Here is a 20,223-nt window from a genome sequence, read left to right as displayed (position 1 = left end):
CACCTTTAAAGGAATCACAATAGTAGCTGAAAGGCTTCAAAAAGAAGGAAGTGCCTATTTTCAACCAAATACATGCTCCTGAAGATCTGTTCCCACACAGGTCAGTGCCTTTTGTCTGCACATTTGAAACAGCTGTTGCCACTGGCGTCTTCAGCCTTTACTGTAATTGAAAGGTGGCTCAGCTTTCAAACACTGCTCACCAATCAATCCATTATCGATCAGACCAACCCCTTTCTCTGGTTAGCAGTCATATCTCCAGTCAGACCATATTGACTGACTGTGAGGTGCTGCCCTCTTGTGGTGGAAGCACAGTTTACAGTGATGATGCAAATGGCAGCCGCACAATTTTAAAAGAACCATGTGGGTATGAAGAAATATATAAATAAAATCAAATAATGCTATAGTTTGAAATGTGTGCTTCTGCACTGCAGAGCCACCTTAGCCCTAAAGCCCACCAGCTGCTCATTATTTCACTTGGATATGTCATTACCACCACTTAATACTACAAATCATATTTTTTATGTTAAAAAATTATGTTAAAAAATATGTATTATATTATGTATTATATATTACTATTTCAGATATAATTGTTTTAAACAGCACGTGCATTGAGAGAACAACACTTTTATATATTCAATGATATTCTCATATTTAATTGACAGCATCACATATTGCAGCAAAACAGGTCAAACATAAAAAATAACAATTAAAAACTATGTTCACAGGCTCCTATGTACAGTTATCAGGTGTGTGGCCTCTTTCAGGACGTTGTTCTCCTCTCCCCCTCCAGCAGCTGAGATGAGGCCTCTTCTTGAAGGGACTTGTTCTTCTGCCTCTCGGCCTCCAGCAACTGTCTCATCTGCTCCAGTTGTGCTTTGAGGGCGCTCTCATTGTCAGCAGAGGTTGTGGCTTCGCTCTGCTCCTTGTAGTATTTATCCCGAAGATGTTTCTTCAGCGTTTTGTTGACGGCCAACAGTCGGCTGTTTTCGTCCTCCAGATCTTTGTTCCGGCTGGAGAGGGACGTGCTCCGGTCCTCCAGCTCACGGACGACCTCCTGGTGTTGCTGAGCTTGGACTCGCAGGTCTGCCTCAAGCTTGGCGATCTTTGCGTCCTTGGCAGCGTTGCTTTTGATGAACTCCTCGGTCTGCTGCTTGGAGTGTCTTCCACTGATCTCCAGAAGCTTCCTCAGTCTCTTGGAGATGTCCAACAGTCTGCTGTTCTCATCCTCAACGTGGTTGTTCCTGGCCATGAGGGAATTATTCAGCAGGCCAAGCTTGCGGATGATGGAGTGTTTCTCTGGAACCTGAAGAGGACCCATGAATCCCACTCTTGTGTTTTGTCTCTGGGCCATGACAGCAAGAAGCAAAGCCTGTGTGGAACAGTAAGCAAAGTAATACAAGAAGAATAGACTAGTTTGTGCTGGTGTTTGAAGTTGTTCTGTAGACTTACACTATGCGAGGTCTATTCCCGATGTGAAGTGACCGTAGATCCGTGTGTCGCGGTGAACCGTGGATGTATAGTCAGTAACTGTGTGAATGCCTCAAAGCTCCAAATATATAGCAGGAAGATCAAAGGACACCACCAGCTGTCATGACAACACCAACCGTCATGTGAGCAGTTTTTAAATTTAAAATTTAAATATCAACAATTTGACCAGTCAGCATAACAAGGGCACAATACACTGAGAACAAAATAATATAAAAATGATCAATGTGTCAGCACCTGCAGAACCTCTCCTTTATAGGGCTTGTCTTGATAACTGCCTCTTCTTTAAATGTTTCCTTTATTTATTTGTTTTTTGAGCACTGTAAATTTATAGAGGCTGGAAACATGTAAACAGTTCAATATCTATGGAGGTGGGGCTCACATTTGTTCATATTGTTAACATTTTACGTTTTTAATTAATCAAACTTTTTATTTATTTATTGTAATTTTACCATTTTACTGCAGAAAAACATGCCTGAGCTGAGCTGAGTCCACACTAATTAAAACAGCGACAGGGAGGATTCATTTAATATGAATTCAGTCTGCTTTGTAGCATTATTTTAGTGTCACTCTGGATTATCAGTATTATCACACATTTGACAGTTTTCTATGTTTCTATTTTTATCATATTGTACACATTAGAGCGATGAAACTTTTTTCACCCTGACTGCAAAATATTTAACAACCACCAGGGGGCGTTGTCAGCCTTACACAGTGGTTCCACTGAAGGATTGGACTTTGCATGAAGTATTGATTGCTTTCTGCTTTTTCTCTATTTGGTCACTTGACTTTGTTTCTTGGTGTTAAGGTACTCGTTTTACTTTCCTTTAACTGCCTGGCGTTTCTACTCACCAACACTACACTGCAAGAGAACCTCTTTCAATTCAAATGTCTGAATCTCAAAACATGTAATACAGTGCTAGTAGAACCTTTCACCCTCATACCCTGCAGTAGGCCGTGCAGAATACAGATCCCAATAGAGGGCAGTAATACCCCAAGTCTGAACTCACAGGAAATCAATCAGGTTGATGTCATGGCTGACGACATAAATGACTCCACGTGAGCTGCTCAGAAGTCACTGGTATCAGGCATCCACAGAATTAAAATCTCAGTCTGTGTCAGTTTTCACAATTTATATAATACAATATATAAATGTATTGTTACACTCATATCAGGGTCTATGTTGTGCCATCACAACCTTGACTCATGTTCTGTTCGTTGTATGTCTTGTAACGTCATATGTCAATTTATAGCCTTATTTTTTAGATTACATTGTTTTACTTTGTTTTATCTTTTTTTAACCCATGCATGCTTCTTATTAAATGTGAATTGTTTTACGTTTTATGTATGCACTAATCATGAAGGCAAATTCCCAGTAAACCAGTGAGTGAAACCTCTTCACTTCCATGGCAATAAACACAAGTCTGATCTGACTGAAGGCATATGTGTTGTAACTAAATCTAAGCTTAGAATCAGGGAATTCAAAACATTATGTTCTACCTCTCATGCAAATAAAAAAATTCAATACATACCATCTGAGCTAACCTTCCTGTTGACTTGTTGACTCACTTGTGACCAGCAGTCAGGTAACAAATAGTTTGAAGCTGATCTGCAGCATCTACAATGTCTGTAAAGAGTTAAAAGTAAAGACTGGTTAGTAAAGGCTGCTAAACACAAAGATGTAAATATCTAAAGCATGCAGAGGTGTTGACAGAATACTGTGTATGCATTAAATGTAATATATAACAATAAACTGCCCATGGTCGTTTGTTTACTGTTGCTCCTCCTCACCTAGTAGAAAGGCTGTTCACCTGTTGTGCTTCAGTTTCTCTTTCCAGTGTTGACTTGCAGGTGGTGGCTGCTGATTGGACAGAAGACTGATGCTGGACTTTAAATGGGCCTTTGCAACTTTTCCAGCTTGGAAAGGATCATGCTGCACTGGTGTGGGATTGACTTTTATCTTGTGTACTTTCTGTTGTTTTTTCTCCTGTTTGTGGGTCAGTCATTCATGTGACATTACTGAAGGTTGATTCTACTCATATACACTGTGTGTATTTAGAGCCCATACCAAGAGCAGTACTTTGCTTTATTTGCACTAAGGCCAAATGAGCTGGACTACACCTTAAGACCTCTGTGGCCCCTCCAGACACAAGCTCACTGTTATGGAGTTGTCACTTCACTACTTTTCTTCTGTTTATTTGACTAGAGTCTACAAATGAGTCTTTAGTGTGAATAAAGTGACGCCAAACCATCTTTTAAAACAGGCTTGTTTGTTGTAAGTTCCAAGGGAAGTGTAAGGACGACGTGTGGCCGAGCAACAAAATGAGTGACCTCAGCTTCAGTCATTTCACTAATCTACTTCATCCATCACACAACTGAACTGAGATCAGCCTCCAAATCTCCCGACCTGATGAACATGAACTGCTTCATGTCACACTGACCAATACATCAACAGAGAACTGACTAGTAATTCACTGACTTTCTGATTGGCTGAGCAGAAGTTCTAGTTATGAAAGAGGGATTCATCTTTTTCATTATGATGTCTTGTTATGATCAGTCCTTAATGTCAGAGGCCTGTGGACACAGACTTCACTGATGGATGGACACATTATGGTGTCACACTTTGTTTGTGTCTCTGCTACACATTAGTGAATCCCTTCCAGTTCCTTCCAGGTGATGATCATCAAATTAATTGATGTGTAATATGATGAACCAATCAAATCCATTAGATCATTAAAACTGATAACCTTGATAACAAATGATGACAGATGGAATAGCAGTTTTATTTATTCAGATTTACATTCAGTGAGGACGGTGCTTTTACATGGTTTTTTTTTCATTTTTTTTTTAATCCTGTAATTCTAGATATAATATCCACAAGAAACAAACTTTGTTCCACATAAGCTCAGTTCTGTTGCATATTTTGCTATGAAAATAACTTGTTACAGCTTTAATGGGACCAAACTTAACAGAAGAGAATAATTAATCTGTATTGAATCCTTTACAGAACTGCTCGCCTATAAAATAAAGTCATTGAAAACAGTCGTTTGTAAAGTGTCCAAAAATTGTTTTAATATGACATGATGTCAACTTCCAAAGTAAAGGTTTAGAGTTTGATGTTGAAATACAACAAGATATGTGATTGAAATGTTTTTTTTTGTTGGATTATTGATGATATTACTTTGAATTAAATTTATATATATATATATATATATATATATAAAAATGTAATTCATTGTGGAAGAAAACGTCAGCGTCATACTGGACCCGCTGGATGAAAAACTCCTGTGGCGTCCATACAACAAAACCACAGTAACTCACTGTCACAACATGCATTTGGGCTTGTACTTGGTACATACTTGTGGTCCATCTTAAACAAAGTGCAGCTTTTTTTAACACAATGTGTCATTCTACCCAGAATCACTAATAAAGAAAAAGTGACATAGACGGGTATTCTTCCTTTTAGCTTCACTCACCCCTATGTTTCTGTCAGCAGAGCCTGTGACAAACCAATTGAATACAAGAAATCACACCTTAATCCAAATGATCCTGGGGTGGACCTTCAGCTGTCTCTGCTTCACAGAATATAACCAATAATGTCCATCTCCAGTAGGCCTCCTGTATCAATGGGTTTTGGCCCCACAAACCGCCAGAATGCCACAACATGAGTTGAATCTCACTCCAAGGTTTTTGGAAAAGTTGGCAGCTCTACATCAGCCTGTCCAGTTAGGATCAACACTGATTGTGGATCCATTTTAGCTGCTGTTGTGCAAATAGACCAGACAACAGGTGGAAATGAGAGGCAGTTATCAAGACAAGCCCTGTAAAGGAGAGGAATACACACACATGATAATATTCGCCACACTACAATAACTACAGTGTGCTGCATTCCATCCAATGATGAGGCTCGGACTTTTCAATGAGTTCATGGAAATTGAATGGAGTGGATGATCATTCACTTTGATGGTTGTATGGACATTGACAAGCTGATATGAAATGTTACTTCCGGCGCTGGTGGAGACCGGCTGCTGAAAGCTGAAAGGCTTCAAAAAGAAGGAAGTGCCTATTTTCAACCAAATACATGCTCCTGAAGATCTGTTCCCACACAGGTCAGTGCCTTTTGTCTGCACATTTGAAACAGCTGTTGCCGCTGGCGTCTTCAGCCTTTACTGTCATTGAAAGGTGGCTCAGCTTTCAAACACTGCTCACCAATCAATCCATTATTGATCAGACCAACCCCTTTCTCTGGTTAGCAGTAGTGATGTGTTGCTCGTGAACGATTCGTTCAATATGAACGAATCTTTTATATGAATCGGGGTAACGAGTCCCCTCAGTGAGTGATTCGTTCTTTCGCTACATGGCAGGCAGCCGCATAAAGCTCAGTTGGCAGGACAGGAAACAGATATGATTCGTTCCTGAGTCGCGGTAGCCCCCGGATCTTCGTTCTGTTGTCACGTGACGGCCAAGCCACTCAGGCTGTGTGCCAATTGGCCAGCAGCAAATGATCAGCAAAGGAACTTGCGACTCGTTCACAGATCGTTCATACGAATCGTTCATACGAATCGTTCATACGAATCGCTCATTTGTCACGCGAGAGCTGAAGCTCAGCTGCGGGGCTGTGGACTCAGAAACAAACAAGGAAATGAATGTCTGATATCTGACGCTCCTCAATTTGTCACGTGACACCAGGCAAACGCTATGTATTCATGAAATTATAATTAATGGTCTTTGCTTGTTGTTGATGTGTAGTGTTATTGTGTATATAATGTAAAGTGTGTTTGTAAATAAATGCTTTCTAAAATGACATCATGTTTTGTGTTATACTCTGCCATTAAATAATAAATATAATAGTACATTATCCAGTCATGAAATCATATGTAACCAAGGCTGCTCAGGCTGCACGGATCAGAGCTGTAGATTCGTTCTCCTCCTCGTTCTCGCTCATCGTTCATTTGTCACGTGATAGGCTGCTCAGGCTGCACGGATCAGAGCTGTAGATTCGTTCCCCTCCTCGTTCTCGTTCATCGTTCATTTGTCACGTGACAAGCTCCACAGGCTGCACAGATTCGTTCTCGTTCACAACTCATGTGTGTGTGAAGCAGTACACTCTCGTTCATTTGTCACGTGACAGCTACCTAGTCACTGTGGCACTGTTAAACAACACTGGCAGGGAGGATGCAGGACAGAAGTCACTGTACCGTGGTGTGTATTTGCCCTCTTATGTTTTCACATGCTTTGAATTGCTTGTGGTAGTTATACTTATTATACTTTGTCCCATATCAATGCGCGGCACTATACTACAGAGGGACACGGCGCCACCGGCTGTAAAAATGAACGAAATGAACGAAATGACTCACAATAAGATTCGTTCACGTGAGGGTTCGAGAGTAACTGATTTGAGTCAGTAAGAAGAGTCGAACCTCCCAACACTAGTTAGCAGTCATATCTCCAGTCAGACCATATTGACTGACTGTGAGGTGCTGCCCTCTTGTGGTGGAAACACAGTTTACAGTGATGATGCAAATGGCAGCCGCACAATTTTAAAAGAACCATGTGGGTATGAAGAAATATATAAATAAAATCAAATAATGCTATAGTTTGAAATGTGTGCTTCTGCACTGCAGAGCCACCTTAGCCCTAAAGCCCTCCAGCTGCTCATTATTTCACTTGGATATGTCATTACCACCACTTAATACTACAAATCATATTTTTTATGTTAAAAAATTATGTTAAACAATATGTATTATATTATGTATTATATATTACTATTTCAGATATAATTGTTTTAAACAGCACGTGCATTGAGAGAACAACACTTTTATATATTCAATGATATTCTCATATTTAATTGACAGCATCACATATTGCAGCAAAACAGGTCAAACAAAAAAATAACAATTAAAAACTATGTTCACAGGCTCCTATGTACAGTTATCAGGTGTGTGGCCTCTTTCAGGACGTTGTTCTCCTCTCCCCCTCCAGCAGCTGAGATGAGGCCTCCTCTTGAAGGGACTTGTTCTTCTGCCTCTCGGCCTCCAGCAACTGTCTCATCTGCTCCAGTTGTGCTTTGAGGGCGCTCTCATTGTCAGCAGAGGTTGTGGCTTCGCTCTGCTCCTTGTAGTATTTGTCCCGAAGATGTTTCTTCAGCGTTTTGTTGACAGCCAACAGTCGGCTGTTTTCGTCCTCCAGATCTTTGTTCCGGCTGGAGAGGGACGTGCTCCGGTCCTCCAGCTCACGGACGACCTCCTGGTGTTGCTGAGCTTGGACTCGCAGGTCTGCCTCAAGCTTGGCGATCTTTGCGTCCTTGGCAGCGTTGCTTTTGATGAACTCCTCGGTCTGCTGCTTGGAGTGTCTTCCACTGATCTCCAGAAGCTTCCTCAGTCTCTTGGAGATGTCCAACAGTCTGCTGTTCTCATCCTCAACGTGGTTGTTCCTGGCCATGAGGGAATTATTCAGCAGGCCAAGCTTGCGGATGATGGAGTGTTTCTCTGGAACCTGAAGAGGACCCATGAATCCCACTCTTGTGTTTTGTCTCTGGGCCATGACAGCAAGAAGCAAAGCCTGTGTGGAACAGTAAGCAAAGTTATACAAGAAGAATAGACTAGTTTGTGCTGGTGTTTGAAGTTGTTCTGTAGACTTACACTATGCGAGGTCTATTCCCGATGTGAAGTGACCGTAGATCCGTGTGTCGCAGTGAACCGTGGATGTATAGTCAGTAACTGTGTGAATGCCTCAAAGCTCCAAATATATAGCAGGAAGATCAAAGGACACCACCAGCTGTCATGACAACACCAACCGTCATGTGAGCAGTTTTTAAATTTAAAATTTAAATATCAACAATTTGACCAGTCAGCATAACAAGGGCACAATACACTGAGAACAAAATAATATAAAAATGATCAATGTGTCAGCACCTGCAGAACCTCTCCTTTATAGGGCTTGTCTTGATAACTGCCTCTTCTTTAAATGTTTCCTTTATTTATTTGTTTTTTGAGCACTGTAAATTTATAGAGGCTGGAAACATGTAAACAGTTCAATATCTATGGAGGTGGGGCTCACAGTTTTTGGTGAGAATGGCAACACCTCTGGACAGCTGTAAAAATATTGTTAACATTTTACGTTTTTAATTAATCAAACTTTTTATTTATTTATTGTAAATTTACCATTTTACTGCAGAAAAACATGCCTGAGCTGAGCTGAGTCCACACTAATTAAAACAGCGACAGGGAGGATTCATTTAATATGAATTCAGTCTGCTTTGTAGCATTATTTTAGTGTCACTCTGGATTATCAGTATTATCACACATTTGACAGTTTTCTATGTTTCTATTTTTATCATATTGTACACATTAGAGCGATGAAACTTTTTTCACCCTGACTGCAAAATATTTAACAACCACCAGGGGGCGTTGTCAGCCTTACACAGTGGTTCCACTGAAGGATTGGACTTTGCATGAAGTATTGATTGCTTTCTGCTTTTTCTCTCTTTGGTCACTTGACTGTGTTTCTTGGTGTTAAGGTACTCGTTTTACTTTCCTTTAACTGCCTGGCGTTTCTACACACACATGATAATATTAGGTAGATTCAGTCATTCAAAATAAGACATCAGAAACGTTAGATTTAGTGATTTCTGATTTATTTATAATAAACATGGGAACGCAAACCACAGTAGTGGCAGCGATCATAAAAATCAAAGACAAAAAGAAGAGCTGCAGTGATTGTACAGTTGTTGTTTTAAGGTTTTTCACAGCAGAATCAATCAGGTTAAAAAGTGCATTCACCGTTCTCATGTTTCCTTTGTTTGATTCTCATAGAGACAGTATATAACCCAATGGAGTCTGTGCGACTACATCAGTCTGCTACCTGTTGTTAGTAACACAAGACGATGACAGTTCTGCATATAAAATGTGCTCCTGCATCCCGATACACAAAGAACAAATTAAACCAGTAAAATTTCAAATGGCCGAGAAACTGTCACATGTGTTGTGACTTGTGTCACTGTCAGGAGTGGGCATTGTGATGGGAATGACAATCTGATGATGGTGGTGATAAATACTGCAAACCGATCACATCAAACCATTTACATCCACTGATTTATAAAGTTCTCAATGCATACAGTATGTACATATTTCTATATATAAATAGACATGTGGAATGTAATTACATTTGTATTAGCAAAGGCAGGTAAAGGTAGAGCATGTCCTCCAGTCATTTACATAGCATTCTCTTATTTTATCACATCGTTAGCATCCATATCATTCACACTGATGTTAAAGGGCCTTAATGGTCCATAGATCATACAACGTTATTTACATTTTAGCTGTTCAGGTCTGTGCAAATTCTATTCCCAGTGTTATATTTTAGAAGTAACAGGTAGGATGAGGGCCTCTGTGATTTTTGTTGACATTTTTTTTAGTACGATTACACTGTGTCCCTTGATCCTGAAGATCTTTGTAGATTTAGTAGCTTAACTTGTCATTTGAAAGAGGCAATTTGGTCCTTCGATGCCAGTGTGATAGTTATAACCATTTAAAAGATACCATTAAATAAGCTCCCATTGATACTTAAGCCAAAGTAGCTTCAGTATCCTGTACAGGTAATTAAAACGACACATTTTCCTTAGAGAAGCCCTATGTGCTTTTTAAAATAAAGAATAACTAAATCCTTCAGTAATTAAAGGCTCTACTATCTGTCCAGTAAAGACTCCTTCCAAGTCATGTTGATGTTCCAACAAAAAAAAAGGGCACGAATGAGGCAGTCCCACGTATAACAGTCAACTCTTTTTACTATTTTTTTCCTGATCTCTTTTTTTTTTTTTGGTTTTTCACCATATAGAAAACAGCAGAACTGTATATGTTGCAAGAAAAATGTGACTTATGACAAACTCCGATCTCCCTTAGCAAGAAAAAAAAAATCAACTGATTATTAAAAATCACTTAAAGATACTGCACAGGCCCTTCTCTGTTCCCACAGAGCACAGATCATTAGTCCTTGCCACACACAGCTAGACAAAAACTGCGAGAGGCTGTTCAAAGTTTAAAGCTAGAGTCCTGCTCAGTGATGGGAGCCACACAGGAAGGAGGAGGTGGTCCATGGTTTCTTTTCTCTCCATCCCTTTCAACTCTTTCTGCTGCTCATCAGCTCCAGTTGGTTGAAGTGCCTGAGATTGAAGGCCGGATGGTCCCCTTAGGAGAGGGCTTGGATCCAAACCATGACATCTAGAGCACAGAGAACATATGAATTAAAAGAGAACTATAAACATGTTATAGGGCCTGCACCTCTGGTTTAAGGACAGCGGACCACACTGGCAATAAATAAATAAATTCCACCCTTTTCAAGTATTTCGTGTCATTTAGAGGTCAAGTTGCAAGTTATGTATATTAATATACTAAACTGTTAATTGACATGTTATGTACTGAAGATAATCAGATTTAGGAAGAAATTTCCTAAAATTGAGATAATACAGTCTGTTGGTACATCGTAGATTAAGAATCTGACTAAATAACAAAATAAAAGCCCATCAACCTTTGAATCCCACTGTTATTATTCAGATTTATTTACAGAGAACACAATCAATTCATTTCGTTCCTCTGAGTCAGAGATAAAATTGCTCATTATTATATTCAACAAATGAGCTTGCTTGCTGATTAGGAAGAGGTCTCGAAGGATAAAAGCTGATCACAGGGAGTGTTAGGACTGACCTTGTACTCCAGGGTTTGCTTCAGCATTTCCTCTTCCTCGCGACTGAAGTTCAGCAGCACAGCTACAGCTCGAATGAGCTGATAAGCCTAACAGGGCGAGACACAGAACAGATTCAGCCCAACACTGCCAACGCATATCAATCGACTGTAGTGTTCCAAAACCAAACAGCTATGATGCTTCACCTCGGCATCTCTAGATGACATGAACTTGAGGACAACATGCTTGAGATACTCAAAGTTGATTTCCCGTGAGTCGTTGAGGTCTGAGGTGTTAGTCACTGTGGTGTTGGAGGTCGGGGGGCTCGGAGTGGATGCTGGTGGAGGGTCTGGACAAACCTTCTCTTGTTTCTCTGCTCGGCTTTCTAACAATTTCTCCCTCCCTTCAGCTTCTGGCTCAGGCTTTAGTTTCTGCAGAGGACAAACAGTATGAGGCACATAGACTCTTCAGCTCTCAGTGAACAGAAAGCCTCAAAAATTCACTAGTCATTTGATCCTGCGTTAACAAAAAGCCTATGTTGACATGCACACCGCATTTTGATTAAAGTCATGTGATTACAGCTCACATGACGATTACAACTCAGAGTACTGCTGTGCATGTAAGCGTAGTCCATAAGAGACTTGCTGTCTTACCAGTTCTTTCTGCAGAGTCCTCTTCAGTTCTGCCAGTCTCTGCTGCAGCTGCTTGATGGTCTGCAAAACAACAACAACAATCAGTGTGTTGCATGAAATTGTAAATGCTTGTGTGCATTTATCTGTAGAGAATGTCTCCTTTGTGGGACTAATAAAGAATTATTTGATCTTGTCCTATGTGCTTATAATGTTATTCATTAAAAAAAGGCTGACCCTGTTCTTGTCGCTGAGCTGCTGCTCCAGCTCTCGGTTTACTTTCTGGACATGATCCAGGTCGTCCACGGTCACACTGCCATTTTGATCCTCCTCACACACTTCAGGGCTGTGAAGCTGTTCTGTCAGGGTTTCCACCTCCACCTCAAGGTACGAGACCTGTACAACACATACCAAACAGTACATGCTGTAAACCAATCAATGAGAATGTCTCTTTACACTGCATGTAAATTTGCACCAGCAGAAGCACAGGTGTTTCTTCTATTGTATATAGTTGCTGACCCGTGCCTGGCAGCTATCTAGCTGCTGTGTTTGACTGAGCAGCTCCTCCTTCAGGCTGGTCAGCTCGGAGTCTTTATCCAGCTCCATCTGCTTCAGCTGTGCTCGCAGCCGCTCGGCTTCCTCCTGCAGCTGGACAAGTAATGCCTGCCGACTCTGCATCTCTGCAACACACAGAGGCACACTTTTTCACTCAAAATAGGGAACACAAAAATGTTTTTCCTCCTAATTGTACAAATATGAGAAGATGTATTCATGTAGGATCTGATCAAAAGGAATCTCTATAAATCCAATCTATAGTTGGATTGATAGTGTTTACCGTTCTGGAGTGTTTCAGTATCTTCCTCTCTCAGCGCTAGCTTCTCGGTGGCAGTGGACAGCTCCGTCTGTAGGTCTCTGGTCAGCTCTCCAACCTGACAATACACACACACACACACACACACACACACACTCACACACACTCTTACACCCACACAGCTCATGTCTGCTCTCTTATGATCTGTGACTGGTACAAAGGTCCAATTCACTGGTTTACAGTCACAGTATGTGTCTGGTACTGTCCATCATTGTGGGGAACCTATGTTAGGAACAGTATCGTGTTTACCCACAGACCTGCATTTGCAGTTCCTCCTTCTGTCGTCTGGTTTCTTCCAGAGCTTTAGCAATTTCTGTGCTCAATGTCTGCCGGCCGTTCAGCTCTGCCTGGAGGGAACATGCCGAGACAGGGAGTGAGGACTACAGATAGCCTCTGTTTTAATCTCCTAAAAACACCTCAGCAGGGCTCATCATCTCATCAGTACTGTATTTTTAGACCAGCAGTCCTATCACAAAATGTGTAAGCTCATGTTTTGTGTGAATACGTGTTTCTGACCTTACAGTCCTCCATCTCTTCACTCCGCTGCTTCAGAGTGGAATTTGCCTCATTCATCTGTTTGTCCAGATCAGCCTGCCAGTACGAAACAAAGACGATAAGTCAACACATCACACAACGGCATCCTCTCCAAAAGCTGCTGGCACACTTTCTCTTCTCTGTAATCAGAAATACTTTATTAATCCCAGGGGGAAATTGCTTGCATTCCAGGTGCTCCATGCATACTCAGAAACAGGTTAGAACTATAAAGTAAGGTAAAATTCATTAGTTTTATTAACAAGTTAATCTTACTCCTTCAGATGCTTGACCAGGGATTAGTCCATTTCATGACTAGTGAAAACAGCCATAGTGATACTTGCAGTTCAAAAGTGACAGTAACCATATGAGGTTAATGTCAGAAGTACCTGCTGCTTAATGCTGCAGGATACAATTAAAATAGGTGAAAGTAAGTTGTAGCAAACATACCACCCTGTCCAGCAGCATCTGTTTGTCTGTCTGTAAAGAGCTGATGCTTTCTTCCAGCCGACTGGCCTTCTCCTGACTCTGCTGCTCTAACAAACACACCTGCTGATCCAGAAAGGCTTTCTCTGCATTCCACTCTCCTTGCTGGGCAAAACAAACAGAGATGCAGAACATTTCTTTCATTTCATTTTAGGCAGATTAAATCATCTTATTTTCCCTGTTAAGAGTAATGTAAAATGTAAAACTTCTCTCTCTGTAGGCCCTGGAGGAGTCTTCTTTGTGCCGGAGCAGAGTCTGCAGCTCAGTAATAGTACAGCTCATCCTGGATACCTGAGGGCAGAGAGAAGAGACACCGATTGACATTAAGTCCAACGTAAGAGATCTGAGGAAATAACAAGTCTTTTGTGCAATTTACTGTCAGCACTTAGACCTCAATCTGGAAAAGAAAGCTAAGGTGAAAAGACCGAAGTGGGAGGAAAAACCATGCAAGCAATAAAAATACATAAAAGGAACAACACTCTCGAACAACTTAGGCTCCACTTTGATCCTAGTTTCATCATTACTTCAATCCCTCTCAACTGTTTGTGCTGTAAAATGCTTTTATTTACCTGGGCCTCCAGAGAGCTAACAGTATCAGCATGGTTTGTTCGGACAGCCAGCAGCTCTGCTCTGGTGTCTTTCAACATCGTCTCCACGTTGGACTTCTGAAAAGGCATCAGCAGCACTGATAAGTAGGTATAAGTGCTTTTATCTTACCAAAGTAATCTGTTAAAAGTGCTACAAGGCTGGTGATGTGTTCTAAATTAACAACCAAAACTGACATGAACACTCTAAACCACCACTGGCCTGATCCAAGCTGACTTTACCTCCTGAAGAAGCTCCTGTAGATGCTCATCTTGGCTCAGGTTCCCTTCCAACCGTCTCTCCAATGAAGATACTTTCTTCTGAAGGTCCACTAACAAGCGCTCCTTGTCCTCCTCGGTCACAGCAGCCTAATGGCAGAGAGCATGTTTAACAAACTAAACAATATTCTATTAATATTGCTCGAAACTACCTGGATAATTTATGTTTTCCAAAAAGATTTATGTTCTGACCTTTTGTTGCTGCAACTTCAGGGCATCGTGTTCAGTCTGCAATTCATGGAGTGACTTCTCTAGATTTGAGACCATACTCTGGGACTAAAAAATAAAACATTTTATAATGTCCAGAAATAATCAATAAATGAGCAGTGTGGAGGAGTGTAGCAGTTTGGGTTTGGACTGACCTTCTGGAAGTCTTCAGAAACTTGCTGGATGACAGACTGCAGCTCCTGACATTGTCCCTCCAGCTCACTTATCTTCTTGTCTGCCTCTTCTCTGAGCAGCAGCAGCTCCTCTCTGCACCAACCCAACAACCCAACAACAATTCCAACATGACCACACAACTAATTACAAGAACTCATAGAAATCCCTGTTGCATTTCTTCTTACCTCTCTATTTCAAGCTCAGAGTTGAGTCTGCAGCTCTCCTCATGCTGCTGTTCCAGAGCACGGAGTTTTCCCCGGGCCTCAGAGAGCCCTCGTTTTGCTGACTGAACTTCACCCTCCTTCTGCTGCAGCTCCTGCTCTCTCTGGCTCAGTAACTCCTCCTTTCTTAGCAAGTGATGGGCAGAAATGGGAAATGAATGAATGAATGCAGATTACATCAAATCACACCTTACATTTAAGGCCTGCCCTGTCCTGTACGATGGCAAAATGTGGTCGTCTTGAAGACTAAACTGGGTTATTTCTAATCTTTAATCTAATTTAGCTATGATAGCTCTGCTATCAAACAGAACACCACATGTACGTACCATGTGTTTCACTTTAGCAAGCTCCTGCTGCTGAAAGCCCTCCAGTTCATCCAGGTCATCCCTTTTCTGGAAGAGTGCTAAGCTCTGTTCCATCATCTCCTCTAGGCGAGCTGACAGGTCAGCCTTTTATTATAGCACCATTCATGCTGCTCCATCCATTGCAGGATTCCAGGAGCTAATTTTAAAGGATCCCTGTGGAGTTATGACCTGTGTATACAGGTGATAATACCCGTAGTATGAATTAATGATGAGCTATCCTCTGTAAAAATTAATAGTAAGTATTTCTGCAGGTGGTAGGAGTAAAGTAATGCATCAACATTGACCAGAGAAAAGGCCACTAACAAAAGCCTGGGATAAACAGCTGGAATGCTTGCAAATGCATTGCATGCAATTGTTGGAGCTCAGGATTCTGCAGATCTTTTCTTTACTCCACAGGGCACCTTTATGTGTGCTTACCCATTTGCTTGGAAGGGAATTAACAATATGTGGTAAATGAACGCTGCTATCTTGTGTTAATGTGTTGGGAAATGTGTGTTGCAGGGGTTACTTATGTACAGGGTTAATGACTTGGCACGAAGCTAGCTGGACAGCTAGTTACTGATCAATCGATCAGTATAAACCCTGACTACCACTGGAAGACTAACAAAATAGATGTCTGCGGTCAAGAGGTGGAGTTGTTTGTGGCTAAGGTGGAGTTTGTTTTTGTCACAAATAAGTTCAGATTTTTGATATGATAAACTTACCTGCTTTAAACATTAGGACTCATAATGTGGTTGTGTATATGAAAGCCTTGTGGTTTTACTTCAACACTAATTGATGTGGTGTTCTGCAATCTGTGTGTTAGGGTTTATGGAAGAGTTATGGCTCACTAACACAAATAAAACTCTCTAAGAAACATAGTAATGTGAAGGGAAATCAACAGTGTCAAAGGTCACTTCACAATTTGGGCTGCAGGTTTGCCCATGATAAAAGAATACAAATTAGAGGAGCATACGCTGAACTGAACTTGATACTGTCTGACAGATAACGACTTACCTTTTCCACACTGCCCAACTTCTCCATCCATTCCTGCAGGTAAAGGATTGAAAGATGTAAAAACACAGGCCTGATGTCAGTAGTGTACAGAAAGGAAATACAGAGTGACATTTACCTGATCCTTCTTTTCTAAAGCTAAAGCCATCCCCTCTGCCATTTTGGCTTTGTTGGCTTGATGATTCTCATTCTGGTCTTGAAGTTTCTTTATGGACACTGAGCAGTGAAAGTGACAAAGAGAAAGAGAAAGATGGAAACCATACAGAAACGTTTGTATTTTGCATTTTCTATTTCATATTTTGTTGCATTTGCACGTATTGCATTTTCAGAGTGATGTGAAATGGCTGCTTCAGTTCACTCAGAATTATACTTGGGGAAACTGATTCTCAGAGACTCATCTTGCCGGATGGGCTTCCAGCAACTGTTCCTGAACTTGTTGAGCACATCAAGAGGCAGTGTGGAATCCAGTCTGACTCCAGGCTTCAATTCATGGATGCTTTTTGGATTTGGCAATGAATTTACTAACTTGACTTCTGTATCAGAGGTCGAGGACAAAAGCACCATAAAACTAATCTTTGATTGTGGCCTGCCTGGCACTCCACCCTGCCCTCACTCAACTTCTGCTACATCAGGCTGTAGTGATGAATCATTACTTTCATGTGCCGACATTTTGTCATCAAAATTAATTAACCATTTACAATATACCACACTGAGGATTCACAACGTTCAAAGCAAAGACGGTGTAGCGTCCTGGCTAACGCAGTGAATTTAGCTTTACATGACTGCTATGGCTAGTTAGCCTGCCGCACACATTATTATATACATAGTATTGCGCAATGTTTTCATACACTAACGTTTTCGCTTGGTAAATGTAGTTTGCAATAACTGCCACATTTGCTGTTCATATTTGTTATTGTGGAAATACATGGTCAAAATATATGTTTGTTTGCACATATGGTAAAAGTGTATGGTTGCTCATAGATCGAGACCTCTGACTGAGGCCATAAAGCATTCTGATGTTCAATGGTTAGTTTAGAAATTCGAACTGCAAACCCCTTAGTTGACCCAAAGATGAAAACACAAGCTTGCCAAAGAGATAAGATATACTCAAGGTCGTAACAGGAGGACCTGACACACACTCACATCAAAGATGTGAGTGGGAGAACTTCAATGTCTTTTAGTTTCGTATACGCCCTCCACCTTGTGATTATTGAATATGCATGTTTCACTGAAAAACATTACCTTTTATGCCTTTCTATGTAAATGTAACCACACCTTGTTGTCAGATTAATAAAACGAGCCTAATGCATGGGACAGACAGAATGCAAATGGTCAGCTGCAGGAGCAGATCGAGGGGTCTGTATTGAGCTGTGCATTCTACCTTTATATAAAGGCGAAACTGAAACTGATCAGTACTGGTTTTCATTCAATGTTCTGTGCATCGGGGACAGAGTCTGGGAATCCGGGGTGACCAGATCAGGTCACAACAATTTGGGGGCTCGTCCATGGGATCAAAGGCAAAAATCATCCTCAGATCCGTCAATTGAACACAGGGGCCGATTACGAACAGACAGAGGACACGTGCCGGCAACAATAAGGTAAGCAGACCTTTTATATCTGCATTGACTACTCTAAAATGTAACGTGTCCCGAGTCTTAGTAGTAATCTGTCTGTAAAAGTAAAAAAGAACATTGACTGAATGAATTTAAGAGAATAACTGTAAGTGAATGAATTATGACTACAGTGAAATAACCGTAAGTGAATGAATTATGACTACGGTGAATGAGTAATGACTACAGCTGTTTAAGAGATAAGTAAATGATGCCTGCAGAGGATTAAGAGAATTTAAGAGAAAAAGCGGTAGCAGAAAATCCTGAGTGTGGCGACTCCACCGGTGCTCTGACGAGAGGCCGGAAAAGCTGGGTTTGAGGCCCGGGGCTTGAGGAACCCTAAATCACTACAAAAAAGAAAGAAAAAGGAACAAGACCAGGCAAAAACACATGGTATGACTGTTGGACTGACTGGAAACTGAAACAATGACCGCACTAGTTAGGCGGGAGTTGTAGTAAGTCTACAGGCTTCCAAATTACAGATATATAAGATTCTGGTGTCACGGACAGAGGCTAGTCTCGAATCCATTGGACTGAGTACCAGGGACACAGCGTGCCATATTTCTCAGTCGGCCAGAATCTAGAAAAGAAAGGAACTCTGAGACTCATAACTGTGAGTCGTCTGAGATAAAGACGACAAGACCAGAGAGTAGAGAATAAATAATGAAATAACTGTGAGCCGTTCTTACACTGGATGGCAAGACCAGAGAATAAGTCCTGTGAGTTCATGAAGCACCCCTAAAGAGAAACAAAGAGAAGTGAAGATACAGTACTGACACACACACAGAGCTCGCAGTATAAATGGGTAAAGCATGAGTGTGGAATGTGTATGAATGCCAGAGACGAGGTGAACTGAAGCAGCAGCACTGCTGGAAACCTTAATTGGTGTAAACGTAAAGCAGTGGCCTGTTGAAGTAGGTTCACTCACGAACTGGATTAGTGTTTTTGTTGTGCACATACTTTTGTATATATTTCTGATGTGAACATAGTTTGTGAACTTTTCTAACAATATAGTTTTGTTAATTCTTCTGAGCACAGTTTTGCGAATAACACAAACTTATTAAGCTTTAGTTTTTAATTTTCACGTAATCACATGACTGAGACTTTGAGCCCAAGAGGCAGCACAAGCTGACAGTAAGGATGTCCAGGATTTGCAAGCACAATTATTGAAACTGCAATTGACTGAGGCCAGACAGAAGGCCAATGACAAAAAAGAAAGATAAAAATAATAAAGTCATGGTTGTCACTGAAAGCTCTGACGCACCTCCTGTCACACCTTGGGTGCCTCCACCACCTTATTCTCCTGATTATCAGCAGCCTACGGGGTCCTACAGGGGGTACGGATCAGGGAGGGGCAGATGGAGAGGCAGGCGCGGAAGGGGTGGAACACTTAGGGGACAGCCGAGGGGAGACCCAGGTCGTGACCGCTGCTATTACTGTGAGGAGTTGGGACACTGGGCCAAAGACTTTCCACACAGACAGGGACAGTATGCCCGAGGACGTGCAGCGTCTGGTCCACGGAGGGCTTCCTCCCGCCCCCCAGGACCTCCATTCACTGGACAGTTTCCTGTTTCCGGCTGGGAACAGTGGGATTGTGACTTCTCACAACAATGACACACCCCACAGAGCAGCTCAGATTACATCGTTACGGCAGATCCGATGTTATCTATGCAAGTAGAGGATGAGACACTGCCTTTTCTGGTGGATACTGGCGCCACCTGTTCTACATTGTTTCACTCATCTTCTATGGAATTGTCCAGCAACTCTATCACTGTGATGGGCTTCTCTGGGGATAAACAGACTCTGCCTATAACCACTCCCATGACTGCTCAGCTGGGACATCAGACTGTTTCACACTGTTTTGTACACTCACCTCTTCTGCCTCTGAATATACTGGGGAGAGACTTGCTGATTAAGTTTGGAGCATCTATTTTGTGCGGCCCAGACGGGCTGACAGTGACACTGCCGGACGGCACCATGTTCCACTGTAATGTTGCAGACACAGGCGGACAATATCTGATGAGACCTGTGACTGACCCATGTGCTGACATCTACTGGGGCATGTTACATCCTGAAACTCCCCAGAACCCAGGAATCCTCTCTGCCTACC

General features: G+C 41.6%; 1 protein-coding gene across 1 annotated transcript; it reads right to left on the bottom strand.

Moving 5' to 3' along the window:
• Positions 1-9,979: 9,979 nt before the first annotated feature.
• On the bottom strand, positions 9,980-16,663 carry LOC114441126 (golgin subfamily A member 1-like). The gene is given in 18 exon segments (XM_028413914.1): positions 9,980-10,703; positions 11,187-11,273; positions 11,370-11,594; positions 11,817-11,876; positions 12,030-12,188; positions 12,312-12,472; positions 12,628-12,721; positions 12,921-13,010; positions 13,180-13,254; positions 13,645-13,971; positions 14,250-14,345; positions 14,508-14,633; positions 14,736-14,819; positions 14,906-15,017; positions 15,110-15,267; positions 15,472-15,594; positions 16,507-16,539; positions 16,622-16,663. Coding segments are annotated over 18 exon segments (2,133 nt in total). The 3' UTR covers positions 9,980-10,622.
• Between the last annotated feature and the right edge of the window lie 3,560 nt (positions 16,664-20,223).

This window comes from Parambassis ranga, chromosome 9 (assembly GCF_900634625.1).
Source record: "Parambassis ranga chromosome 9, fParRan2.1, whole genome shotgun sequence".
NCBI lineage: Eukaryota > Metazoa > Chordata > Actinopteri > Ambassidae > Parambassis > Parambassis ranga.
Note: the sequence above shows the minus strand (reverse complement) of the source record. Positions and strands in the feature narration are given on the sequence as shown.